We start from the raw sequence: 14,469 nt of genomic DNA, 5'->3' as shown, positions 1-14,469 counted from the left end.
TTCCCCTCTCGCCTTGAGTCTAAAGCGTTAGCCTTGCCTTCTGAGTCCGGCAGGAGTTCATCACCACATGAGTCATTCGATCTAGCCATGTTGAGTTTTTTACGCATCCAGTGGCAGTTGAGAAAGCGTTGGAACCAATCTTTCTCATGTCACTGGACGCTTGCTGCTGTCGAAGTACCTTTCGAGTTTTGTCCTTCCCCGCCCGCGCCCACCATGAGGCTAATCCCACCGGATGACCTGCCCACACAGGGCTTGTCGGGTCCCATTTCGAGGCTTTGCTCTCTTGGTTTGGTCTGGGCAGATATATTGTCAGTCTCTTGCAATCCGACAGAGTTTAGATATATGGTCGTTAGTCCTCAGACAAGTGTACAGCAACAACTGCTAAGTCGTTTCCTGATTCCCCAACTTTAGCGCTTCTATACACCTTCAGTTTCTATACAACAGAGTTTATTGCATTTCTCTGATCGCTATTAGCCTCATTCAATCTACCGATCATCCAGTCGGTGGTTGAAAAATTGGGATTATAGTCCCTTAGTCACCCAAGTATAGATTCAGGATCTGAGAGAATCCTTGGTATCCAAGCGCCATTGTACCATTGATCGAGAAGGAATATCTTTTTTCTTAACGAAATCCAAAGCTGCGCCTGGCCAGACTTTCCCAACTTTTTTAGTATACAACGATATAATTGAACGTTGATCACTGAAAGCATTTAATTTGTATCAGCACCGATACCAGCCTGAGGCCCAGACAATTCCCCAAGGACATCGGAGAATACAAATGAAAGTCCATTGACTATCCCACTCCAATTGTTCCTAGGTATGCAGCCCTGTTCTTCTCCCTTGTTGACGATTACCATCACCTGTGGGTAAGGACAGCTTTTAAATACATTAGCAAAGGTTATTGGGCCCATATTAATGGGTTTTTCAATAAGAGAGCTAAACGGTAGCGATTTCCATTCACAGTAACATGCAGGTCTTGATTATCACGGAAGAAGTACGGCCCAATGACGCCGCCGGCCCATTAACCGCACCAAACCTAAATTTTTTCGGGATGCAATGATGACTCATGGAGCACGTGTGGATTGCAGTTTGACAAAAAGCGCATATTTTGCTAATTGATGAAGTCATTCAGTCTCATCATTAAATTGAACGATGCACTCTTAACGTTGAGGCCACTGACTCCGAATTTCGGTAGTAAATTTTAATAATTTCGAGTCATTGTTGGCTCGTATATCTTTCCCTCATGATATGGCAAACCTCACTGAAGAGAAATATCAAAAGAGCGGCAAAAATTTTTTCGTCGTTTGGTGGCTCTATCGGTCCACTTTTGTAACGCCCCTGAGAAAAAAACCCTGTGTTACTGATCGGCTAATTTCTTTGGGCATGGGATGTCCTCCAGGTGACCGCAACCTTTTGGATGACTGCGGTGCCATTTCCGAATCTAGACGTGTAGCCTTTGGGTAGCCTGTTCAGCGAATCTTCTAAAATCTCATTCGCATCAAGCCTCTCAATAAACCTAAGAGTGATGCGCCTTTTATTATTTTAACCTCTTAAAGTGAGTATTAATTTGCAGAAAATGCCGATTGCCTAGGCAAATTATAGGCATGCCAAGATAACATAGTTTCGGTCTCGTCCTAAAGGCTCGAACTATTGGTCAATTCGTTCCAAGCTTACTGCGATTTTACTTGTTTATGTCCTATTTAACTTGTTCCTTATACACAAATGGTTTATTCACAAAACTTGCTGAAACCTTAAAATAGGTTTATTTATTTATTTCTAACCTACATGAAGTTTAAGTAAACAATTTGGGATTTTGTTATGATAATTTGTATCCCCCCAAATTAAAAACTAGCTCTTTGCATGGCATCCCTATTACATGAATGCACACCATTCTATCACACAACCACTTAAACCTGTTCACACATATAGGTATCTGAAAAATACACTTGTTTGAATGCATACGAATATATTGCTCAAAGATTATTCGCCTGTCATGACCTCCATTGGGGGTTGTTTACAATTTCAAACATTATAACCGCAGACACACAGAAAAACTCACTAACATAGTCTTAGCTGTCCTCCAAGATTATTCACTGAGGACAATACCTGTTGATTACATTGTCCTACTTTGTCGTTGTTAGCTTTTATTACATACTATGACTATTCATTCCTAAGATTCAGGTATTACAGCAATGATGATGATGAGGACATTTTTGTCATACCACAAACCAATGGATGATGATGATAACATTTTTGTCATACCACAAACCAATGGAGGATGAGATGCATGATTTTGGTTGTTCGTTCTTATCTTGTACTTACCCATCAGGGAGAGCACACCACAGGCAAGCCATATTATAAAGCTTACACCAACGGAACCAGTTCTAGCTAGTAGACCAGAAGGTGACACAAATATTCCAGACCCTAGAAAATGAAAAATAAAAGAAATTTAAATAGCAAAATTAACATCAAGCCATTGCAATGTAAGAAAAGCTAAAGGTGTGGTCAGGAACATTGTTAAAAAAAAATAAGTTTTACGTTTTTTATATCCACCACCATAGATAAGGGGGGAATATTCATTTAGTCATTCCGTTTGCAACCCATCAAAATTCATTTCTAAGCAAAGAAAGTATATAAATTCTTGTTCGTTGTAAAACTTTAAGACGGTTTAACGATATCCGTGTGTCTGTCCGTCTGTCTGTTGAAATCACGCGACAGCGTTAGAAAATTGTGACATTGAGCTCAAATTTGGCACGCAAGTTTTCTTTACAAAAGAAGGAGAGAAATCAAAGGCGTTCACACTCGAAATCCAAGATGTTCACCCTCGACGTCCTCGCGTTAGTACCACACCACCTCACGCATTCCGTGATCACCCGAACAGTCTAATACAGATCTCAGTCCCTGGGTTCTCAATGTAGACGCCCAGACCCACTCTGTCCTCTAGCTTGGATCCATCCGTTTAACATGATCTTCTAGACTGTGCCGCTGTCAGCAGTGCCTTAATGGCCTTAAATGTCGCCTCAGGTATCAGATCGGAAACTTCTTCCATTCCTTCCAGGTTTCCTATTGTCGCCTTGATTACACCGCCATGGTATGACACGCTCCTGTCCTCTATCCATTCTCCCATAGGTTTAAATCTCATTGTTGCAATGGCTGCCTCACACTTAATCTGTATGTCTATGGGTTGGATATCCAGTATAGACTCCAGTGCCCTAGTGGGCGTGGTCCTAATCGTACCGCCTATGCCAAGATAACATGTTCTCTGAATCTGTTGTATTATCCTAACGTTGCACTTTTTCTCAATCGCAGAATCGCAGTCCATAAAACTACTGAGGCGTAACTTAGTATTGGTCCAATAACGCTACTGTAGAACCAGTGGACTATACTCGGATTCAGACCCCATTTCGAGCTTCTTTGTACGCTCCTGAATGTGACTTTTCCAATTCAGGATCCTATCCAAAATCACTCCTATGCATTTGACCTTGTCAATTACCGAAACCGTGCGTTAAATGGACCCACCTTTGTCTTCCTCGTGAGCAAGCAGATGTCGGTCTTTTCTGGCTTAACGTTGAAACTCCTGGGTCTAGCCCAGTCGTATGCCATCTGCAGTAACTTCTGTTGCGTTGCCCGCCATGAATACTTAGTTTTACACTGTGATTCCCGTTCTGGTCATCCCTTCAGAAAAACTTCGTTTAGGCACAACAAGGTCGACTACAAATCCCAGTTCCCGAAACAAGTGTCAGGGGGCCGTGCTTTCGCATATGTTGCCTGAACATATGCGGAAGCATAAATGTTGTCCTTGAATATATACGGAATTCTCGAAAAACCAACAGACTCTGTTGTTCTTTCAAAGATTTCTGTATGCCCATCTCCTTCCCATATTGAGCTCAACCTTAACACTTTTTCTGTAGTTGTCCAAAAAGGAACCCTTGGCGAAGCGTTTTAGACTGTGATTGAGTCACTACTCATCGCCGGCATTTTAATTAATTTCGATTGTGATCCGATTGTACAACTTTATAGGGATGTGGGCATATTTTAAGGTGCTACAAACGAACCTCTCAGGTATACATATCTCTCATATATGCTTACGATATTAGCGATACATTAAGGAATTCTAAAATTCTGGTCGTTATTACACAGCATGCATAAAACTCGCATGCATACACCCCAAATGCATGACACTGTGTATGAAAGTTAAAATGAGTAAAAGCGTGTTCGGCCGGGCCGAATCTTATATACCCTTCACCATGGACCGCATTTGCCAAGTTCTTTGCCCGGTATCTCTTTATACGCAAACAAAGGATAATGGAAAAGAGTTGTTATACTTTTGGAGCTACATCTGGTTATGGACCGATTCGGGGCATACTCGGTTTACTGGAGACCATAGTAGAAGTTATTGCGCAATATTTCAGCCAAATCGGATAAGGATTGAGCCCTCTTTATATGGGAGCTATATAAGGTTATGAACCCATTGAGACCATATTCGCCACGTGTGTTGGTAATAGGAAAAGTCACTGTGCAAAGTTTCAGCCAAATTGGATAACAATTGTCTCCTATAGGGGCTCAAGAAGTATAATCGAGAGATCGGTTCAAATTTGACACATCTATTGAACGTCATAATACAAAATTTCAGCCAAATCAGAAAAGAACTGCGCCCTCTAGAGAATCAACAAGACAAGATCCGATATCAGAGTATTTGGTTCTATCAAATTTGACCCTTTATCAAAACATGGATCGATATGGCCCCTTAACAATCCGAACTGCCCTACTTTAATAGGAAGTCTTTGTGCAAAGGCCACCGTGGCGCAGAGGTTTGCATGTCCGCCTATGACGCCGAACGCCTGGATTCGAATACCGGCGTGAGCATCAGATAATTTTTCAGCGGTGGTTATCCCCCTACAAATGCTGGCAACATTTGTAAGGTATCCTGCCATATTAAAACTTCTCTGCCAAGTGGTGTCGCTATGCGGCGCGTTATTCGGACTTTGCATAAAAAAGCAGGCCCCTTATCATTGAGCTTAAACTTTATTCGGACTGCACTCATTGATATGTGAGCAGTATCCCCTGTTCCTTAATGGCATGTTCATGGGTAAATTAGCTTTGTGCAAATGTTAAGCGCCGTGCTCCTATGAAAGTTGGCGTGCTTTCGGCAGACAGACGGATGGACGGATATGGCTAGTTTGGCTTCAAATGTCTTGACAACAATGAACAGTCGTAAATATATATACTTTGTGGGGTCTTAGACCCTTATTTAGATGTGTTACAAACGGAACGACGAAGTTAGTAAACCCCCATCCTGTGGTGGAGGGTATAAAAATAAGTGGGCCATTAAGGAAAAGATTGATAAGCCTCGAATGGTATAGAAGCAGGAGATAGGGTATCGCAGATGGTATTTTATTCCAGTTCCATGTGTTTCCACCGGAATCTATGTAGGATTCTTGCTGAAGGGAAATTTGAGCCATTTTGAGAATCCGAGAAAGTCTTGGCACAATTTTAATAGTTAACCCTGAGAAGATAAAGATCTGCATTTTCAGGATCTTTAAGATCTATAGCGCGTCGCTTTTTATACCCACCTAACATAGGATGGGGCTTTACTAATCTAGTAATTCCGTTCCTCGAAATATTGATTTGAGACCCCAAAAGTCTATATATTCTTGATTCGTTCGTCCATCTGTCAAAATAACAATAGCGATGATACGAATATAGATACCCTCTTACAATTTTTTTGTTATTGATGTAGTTGGTCAGAGATTGCACAAGGGCCATATCGGTTAATATATATCCGATATAAACCCAACCCCCGATTTGAGGTCTTAGGCCCGATTTGAGATTTTGAGCCCCTAGAAGCTGCAATTGTCATCTGATGTTGCACCTAGTGTTCTGATACATCATCCAACAAGAGTGTTAAGTAAGGTCCAAATCGGTCTATAACCTAATATAGCTCCCTTGTGAACTGATCTCCCGATTTGAGATCTTGAGCCCTGGAAGTCGCAATTGTTGTCGGATTTGGCTAAAACCGTGGTAAGAATGGTCCAAATCGGTCTATAACCTAAAATAGCTCCCATATAAACCGATCTCCCAATTTTAGTTCCTCAGCCCCTGGAAGTAATAATTGTTATCCGATTTGGCGGAAATTTTGCACTTATTGTTTTGTTATGACTTCTATCATCCATGATAAGTATGGTCGAAATCGGTCCACAACATAAAATAGCTCCTATATAAACCGATCTCCCGATTTGAGATCTTAAGTCCCTGGAAGTCGCAATTGTTGTCCGATTTGGCTGTCATCTTGCATGTAGTAATCTGTTACGACTTCCAACCATGCCGATTACGATCGAAATTGGTCTACAACCTGAGATAGCTCCCATTCAAACCTATCACCCGATTTGAGATCTTGAGCCCCTAGAAGTCGAAATTATTGTCTGATGTGGTTGAAATTTTGCACTTAGTGTTCCGTTATGACTTCCAACAACCGTGCCAAGTACGATCGAAATCGGTCTAAAAACTAATATAGCGATCCTCCCATTGAGACCCTGGTAGTCGAATTGTTGTTAATTTTGGCTGAAAATTTTGCACGTTGTGTTCTGATATGACTTTCAACATCAGTGGTTGGTGAGGTTAATTTCGTCCATTGTGATACCATTGGAACAGAAGAAGGAAGATGCCTTCTAGTTACTTGCCTTGAACCATCCAGATCGCTTTTAAAAGCCAAACAACTTGCGAACGTCCACATTCGCTAAATCAGACAGGTTCTCAAAGAAATGAGAACCTAAAATGGAACTGCTACTGATTGCCGGTGCAAGGCACACACAGAAGGTGTTTTTTAGTATCTTCTTCTTCGGCGCCTTCACAGCTTCTGCAAAAGTCGTTATTGTCAACCTTCAGTCCGCCAGCATGTCACTGTCTACCTGTCATGGTGGAAAACATAAAACACAATGACTGAGACCTCTTCAGGTGTTAGATTAGATCACATAGTTTTGGAATGCTCACAGCCACCTCTTTGTGACCATGTATTATACATTGTTCTTCAAGCATGATCCCGAAAACTTAGCTTACATGTCGCTAGAGGCTAGATTCCAGTTTCCCTTGAATGTGTAAGGTAGTTCCTAGTCTCGCAAGCTCGTCTGCTTTACAATTCCCTGGTATACCTCTGTGGCCGGCACCCAGAACAGGTGAATTTTGAACTGTTCAGCCATCTCGTTGAGATATTTGCGGCAGTCAAAGACGGGTATACTAATTTCGTAATTCTGTTTATAACACCTCGAAATATGCGTCTAAGACCCCATAAAGTAAATATATTCTTGATCGTCATGACATTCTTAGTCGATCTAGCCATCTTCGTCCGTTCGTCGTTCTGTCCGTCTGTCTGTCAAAAGCACGCTTACTTTCGAAGGAGTAAAGCTAGGCGCTTGAAATTTGGCACAAATACTTTTTATTAGTGTAGGTCGGTTGGGATTGTGGGATGGACCAAATCGTTCCACGTTTTGATATAGCTGCCATATAAACCGATTTTGGGTCTTGACTTCTTGACTCTCTAGAGGGCGCAATTCCCTTCCGACTTAACGCACAGTGGTATCACTTCAAACAACTGTGCTAAATAAAGCTCAAATCGGTTCATAACCGGATATAGCTGTTATATAAACCGATCTGGGGTCTTGACTTCTTCAGCTTTTAGAAGGCGCAATTCTTATTCGATTTGGCTATAATTTAGCATGAAGTGTTTTGTTCTGACTTTCAACAACTGTGCTTGGTATGGCGCAAATCGGTACATAACCTGGTATAGCTGCCATATAAACTGATCTTGGGTCTTGATTTTTTGAGCCTCTATATGGCGGAATTCTCGTCCGATTTGACTGAAATTTTGCACGCGGTGTTTTGGTATTACTTCCAACAACTGTGCTCAGCATGGTCTAAATCGGTTCATACGCCGGTATAGCTGCCATATAAATCGATCTTGGGTCTTGACTTCTTGAGCCACTAGAGGGCGCAATGCTCATCCGATTTGGCTGAAGTTTTGCACGAAGTGTTTTGTTATAATTTCTAAAAACTGCGCTTAGTATGCCGCAAATCGGTAAATAACTTGGTATAGCAGCCATATAAACCGATTTGGAATCTTGATTTCTTGAGCCTCTAGAGAGCGCAATTCTCATCCGATTTGGCACAAATTTTGTACAACGGCTTCTCTCATGACCTTCAATCTACGTGTCTAATATGGTCTAAATCGATCCATAGCTTGATACAGCTCCCATATAAACTGATCTCTCGATTTTGCTTCTTGAGTCCCTGCAAGGCGCAATTCTTATCCGAATGGGCTGAAATATTACACAATGACTTCTGCAATGTTCAGCATTCAATTCATTTATGGGCAGAATTAGACTATAACTTAATATAGCTCCACTAATATTGGGTTGCCCAAAAAGTAATTGCGGATTTTTCATATAGTCGGCATTGACAAATTTTTTCATAGCTTGTGACTCTGTAATTGCATTCTTTCTTCTGTCAGTTATCAGCTGTTACTTTTAGCTTGCTTTAGAATAAAAGTGTGAAAAAAATATATTTGATTAAAGTTCATTCTAAGTTTTATTAAAAATGCATTTACTTTCTTTTAAAAAATCCGCAATTACTTTTTGGGCAATTCAATATAACAGTTCTTATTCATTATTCTTTGTTTGCTTTAAAAGAGATACCAAGCAAAGATCTCGACAAATGCGATCCATGTTGGAGGGTATATAAGATTCGGCCCGGCCGAAGTTAGCACGCTTTTACTTGTTTTACTTGTTTTTTATCTAATTTTTTTTTTTTTTTTTGAAAAACAGCAATTTTTTCCTTATTTTTTAGATTTATGGTAGACAGTTTAATGAGTCTATTTATTAAAATGTCTTTTGTTTCCATTTCAAAGAATTTGAAATTTTATAGTTTCCAACAAAAAAAAAAAACGATTACTTTCCCAGACAGTATTTTCATTTAAAAACAGGTAGGTATCTATATATGTCCCTAGTATACTTTAAAATATTCAAAAAAAAAAAAATACTCGTTTTGCAAAAAAAATTGAGACGGATTTTATGTATACATATATGCGTTTTCAAAAATCAAAACAAAAAAATGTGCTCATGTTTTGCAAAAACATTTTTCAGAGAAAACAAAATAAACATTAAAATTATTTTTAAAGAAAAATGGATCAAAATATGCCATGCGAAACGCTCTAGAATGAGATTAACATAGGCAATTCTTAAATACACACAAAATGTGCTTTCATGTTTTTCGACCATTTTCTCATGCAGCGAAATTGAAAACAAAAACTCCAAATCTATATATGCAGGAATGCGAGAGGAAAATATTTTTGCAAATTTTATTTTTTGTCTTGAAATCAAAAGCCTTGATAAATATTTTGATGTTTAATAAAATATCACGAATATTGTTATCTTCATACCTTGGGGTGCTAACGAGAAAATGAAATGATAATTTTTGTGTGGATTAAATGAAAAATTAAAATTAATTATGAAAGAAATTATAGTCTCAATGGCATTCGAAGTATGTAAAAACGGAAATTTTCTTTAAAGGTTTTTAATTTTTAATTGTGATTGTCTTAAGTGTTGGAATATCATAAAAATTTATTTGTTTTTTATTTTTTTAATGTATGTTGATTGCAGTGACGGAACTAATTTATTTATAAACAAGTATAAGTGCATTAAGTTTGAGCGGGCTGAACTTTGAACACCCACCACTTCGGATATAAAGCACACTTCGTCATGATATGGTGAAAATACACCATTTATGCATCCATAGCCGGTTTATCGTGCTATGGATGCACCACCGTCGCGCAGAGGTTAGCATGTCCACCTATGAGGCTGAAAGCCTGGGGTCGAATCCTGACGAGAACATCAGAAAAAAAATTTCAGCGGTTGTCAGACCCTGCTGGCGATATTTGTGAGGTACTATGCCATGTAAAAACTGCCCCCAAAGGATCGTACAGCATTCATTGATATGTGAGAAGTTTGCGCCTGTTTCTTTAAGGAATGTTGATGGGCAAAATTTGCATTTGCAGCCGCTGTATCGAAGTATGGTCCGATCTGGTTCAAAATTGGCAAGGACGTAAAGGGTCCTAACACAACTCTGTTGCAAAGTTTAATAATCGAGATAAAATACGCCATTTGTGGGTGAAAAACTATCAAACAAGAGATCGGTCAATATGTCCATAGGGTCCATTTATCATGAATCATGAATAGACTTACTAACGAGCAACGCTTGCAAATCATTGAATTTTATTACCAAAATCAGTGTTCGGTTCGAAATGTGTTCATTCACCGTTCAGCGATGAGGCTCATTTCTGATTGAATGGCTACGTAAATAAGCAAAATTGCCGCATTTGGAGTGAAGAGCAACCAGAAGCCGTTCAAGAACTGCCCATGCATACCGAAAAATGCACTGTTTGGTGTGGTTTGTACGCTGGTGGAATCATTGGACCGTTGATGCTGTTGGACGCAACGTTACGGTGAATGAACACATTTCGAACCGAACACTGATTTTGGTAATAAAATTCAATGATTTGCAAGCGTTGCTCGTTAGTAAGTCTATTCATGATGAAATGTCAAAGCATACTGAGCATCTTTCTCTTTGACACCATGTCTGAAATCCCACGTGATCTGTCAAATACTAATGCATGAAAATCCTAACCTCAAAAAAAACACCCTTTAAATGGTCCGATCAGAACCATACTTGGCTTGAACCTCGAAGGATTTAACACAGCTTACTAGCTGTGTTTTAGATCGATAGATTAGAAGATCGATATATTGTATATGGCAGCTATGTCTTAAAATAGGGCGATACGGACCATACTTGTTGCGAACATTTAGGGATCTACTACTGAGCTAAATATCAGCAAAATCGAGAAATAAATTCGCCTTTTATGGGCACAAGATCTTAAACCAGCAGATCGGTGTACATGGTATTATAGTTACATATGTACATGCAACTAAAGATCGATCTGAACCATTTCCAGTACGCATATTGGGGTACGAGGGTTGCCTTTTATATTTCGGGATTGGACAACCCTTGTGTTGCAATCTGCCATCTGACAGCTCTATCGTAAAACTTGACATTTTTTAAGGATATACGTACACAGAATGTTTTGACATACGAACGCTATTTGTTTTGTTTACAGTAACTTAAGGACCAGTGTTTATCAAAAGTATGGTGAATTCAACGGAGGCCGTAGTTCATTCCAAGACGAATTTCGTAAAGGTCGTCCAAAATCAGTTATTGTTCCAAAAACCTTTGATGCTGTGCGCCAACTGATATTGCAAGATCGTCATGTGACCTATCGTGAGATTGAGACAACCTTAGGCATAAGTGGGACCAGAATACATTCAATTTGCATAAACAATTGACTGTAAAAAAAAAATTTGTTCGCTTTGGATCCCAAATAATTTATCTATCACTCAAAAAAATCGCTCATTTCGATTGGTTGAAAGAAATGCTCCAAAAATACGATCGCGGTGCTTCGAAACACGTCTATGACATCGTGACAGATGACGAATCGTGGATTTACTCGTATGAACCCGAAAATAAACAGCATTCGACTGTATGGGTGTTTCAAGATGAGCCAAATCCACCAAAGGTTGCTCGGGCACGATGCACCTTCAAGCATATTTTCGCCTGTTTTTTCGGACAAACTTGACATGTTGCAATAGTACCACTAGAAGCCCAAGACCTTAAATGAGGAAATCGGTATATATGACAGTTATATCGATCTGGACAATGCTCCATACGGTCTGAATATAAATCGCTGTGCTAAATTTCAGCTATTACTAAGTACGAAGTTTCCCCTGAACATTACATTAAGGAACAGGGGGTACTTTTCTCATATTAATGTGCAATTCGATTAAAATTTATGCCGAGTTCAAATGGCGTGCCGCATAGCGACACCACTTGGTAGAGAAGTTTTAACATGGCAGTATAGCTCACAAATGTGGCCTGCATTTGTAAGGGGATAACAACCACTGAATTTTTTTTTTATATCTTCCACCATAGGATGGCGTTATACTAATTTCGCCATTCCGTTTGTGACACTACGAAATATTCGTCTAAGACCTCATAAGGTATGTATATTCTTGACCGTCATGACTTTTTAAGTCGATCTAGCCATGTCCACCCGTTCGTCCGTCTGTCTGTCGTAGGCACGCTAACTTGAACGAAGCAGTGAAGCTAGGCTCTTAAAGTTTTGCATAAATACTTCTTATAAGTGTAGATCGGTTGGGATTGTAAATGGATCAAATCAGTCCATGTTTTGATATAGATCGATGTAGTGTCTTAAGTTTTTGAGCTTTTAGAGGTCGCAGTTCTTATTCGATTGGGCTGAAATCTTGCACACTGAGTTTTGTTATGACTTCCAACATCTGTGCCACGCATGGTCTGAATCTGTCCATATCCTGATATAGTTGCCATATAAATTGATTTCCCAATTTTAATTTCTTGATTTTCTAAACAGCGCAATTCTTATTGATTTGGCTAAAATTTTGCACGAAGCGTTTTATTTTGACTTTCAATAACTGTGCCATGTATTGTCTAAATAGGTTCATAACCTGCTGTAGCTGCCATATAAACCGATCTCTCAATTTGAATTCCTAAGCCTCTGGAGGGCGCATTTATAATTCGATTTGCCTAAAATTGGAGGTTGTATTTTTCTGTGACTTCTAACAGCCATGAAAAGTTTGGTCCCTATCAGTGTTTAACTTTTCACAAGTGATCCATGGTGAAGGGTATATATGGCTTAATCGATTTATTATGTCAGCAGAAAATCTGGATGTATCTACCTTTCGGATCATATTTGGATGTTTCTGAGGACTGTTCATTTTTTATAGTCACCTTTGTTACTTACGAGTATATAAAGGGTGATTTTTTTGAGGTTAGGATTTTCATACATTAGTATTTGACAGATCACGTGGGATTTCAGACATGGTGTCAAAGAGAAAGATGCTCAGTATGCTTTGACATTTCATCATGAATAGACTTACTAACGAGCAACGCTTGCAAATCATTGAATTTTATTACCAAAATCAGTGTTCGGTTCGAAATGTGTTCAAATTTTGACAAATTTTGTTCAGCGATGAGGCTCATTTCTGGTTGAATGGCTACGTAAATAAGCAAAATTGCCGCATTTGGAGTGAAGAGCAACCAGAAGCCGTTCAAGAACTGCCCATGCATCCCGAAAAATGCACTGTTTGGTGTGGTTTGTACGCTGGTGGAATCATTGGACCGTATTTTTTCAAAGATGCTGTTGGACGCAACGTTACGGTGAATGAACACATTTCGAACCGAACACTGATTTTGGTAATAAAATTCAATGATTTGCAAGCGTTGCTCGTTAGTAAGTCTATTTATGATGAAATGTCAAAGCATACTGAGCATCTTTCTCTTTGACACCATGTCTGAAATCCCACGTGATCTGTCAAATACTAATGCATGAAAATCCTAACCTCAAAAAAATCACCCTATACATAAACATTTGTATGTTATTTACTTACCTATCATGGTCCCGACAATTAAAGCCACCCCACTGAAGAGTCCCACCCGTCTCTGGAGGTGAACAGCGTCGTTCGGCGCTGAGCCCTTCCTCTCCAACGACTTCCGCATCCCCCCGGTCCCTGATGAGTCGGTCTCTGTCGCTTCGGGCCCTTCTGGCCCAATAGAACCGTTGGTACACGTTGTCCCCCCATTGAGCGTTGCTTTATTTGGCACACTTTGTCCTAAAATGAAAGAATAAGAAGAATAACAAAAATAAGAGATTGTATTAGTAAAAATTATTTTAAAATTGTTAAATATTATTAAAAAATATATTGAAATGTTAAAATAATTTTATAATTTATATGCAACAATTTACAATTTAAAAATCTTATAATATCGAATTTGCTAGTTTACTTCAAAACAAAAGGGAAATATGCTTATTTTCATCAAAATTTACCATAATAGACTTATTTTTACTCAAATTTATTCCGAGATTTTCATAAACTTGTTTATCAAATACCTAATAACGCAACTTAGAATGTTTGGAGGAACGTCTTTAAATGTTTATATTTTAAAAGTAATCTTTCCGAGTCTGAAGAATAGAATTTTAGAAAAAAAAAATAATTTGAGAGTCATTCGTGAATTACATGGGAATCAGTCAATAATCGAAATTAGAAAGGTTGTGTCCATTAGAATATAGCTACTTGATTTTTGGGATTTGAAAGTTCGCTTCTTTGGCTCGCATTTATAACCAAAAGCATTCGAGTAAAAAAAAAATTTAGGTATTGAGTAATTTTTTTGGAGTCATGAGAAAAATGATTGTACAAAATGTTAGACCAATCAGATGATAACTGCGCCCTCTATAGGCGCAATGTAGCTTATAGGATACATTCAGTGTCGGATAGCTTATTTTTTGTTAAATTTTACAAAAAATTTTACTTTGCCGATAGTATCGATTGAAAAGTTA

At 39.0% G+C, this 14,469-nt stretch overlaps 1 protein-coding gene across 3 annotated transcripts in view; it reads right to left on the bottom strand.

The window, feature by feature from the left end:
* The window catches only part of LOC106081313 (b(0,+)-type amino acid transporter 1), a 159,255-nt gene that overhangs the window by 24,488 nt on the left and 120,298 nt on the right, over nt 1-14,469 (bottom strand). For all 3 annotated transcript variants that reach the window (XM_013243197.2, XM_013243196.2, XM_013243198.2), the window contains exons 2-3: nt 13,523-13,744; nt 2,322-2,423 (exon numbers count right to left, since the gene is read on the bottom strand). In XM_013243197.2, the coding sequence (XP_013098651.1) occupies nt 2,322-2,423; nt 13,523-13,744 (324 nt within the window). The remainder of the gene's footprint in view (nt 1-2,321; nt 2,424-13,522; nt 13,745-14,469) is intronic.

This window comes from Stomoxys calcitrans, chromosome 4 (genome assembly GCF_963082655.1).
Source record: "Stomoxys calcitrans chromosome 4, idStoCalc2.1, whole genome shotgun sequence".
Classification (NCBI taxonomy): Eukaryota; Metazoa; Arthropoda; class Insecta; order Diptera; family Muscidae; genus Stomoxys; species Stomoxys calcitrans.
This window is presented reverse-complemented; position numbering and strand designations above follow the sequence as displayed.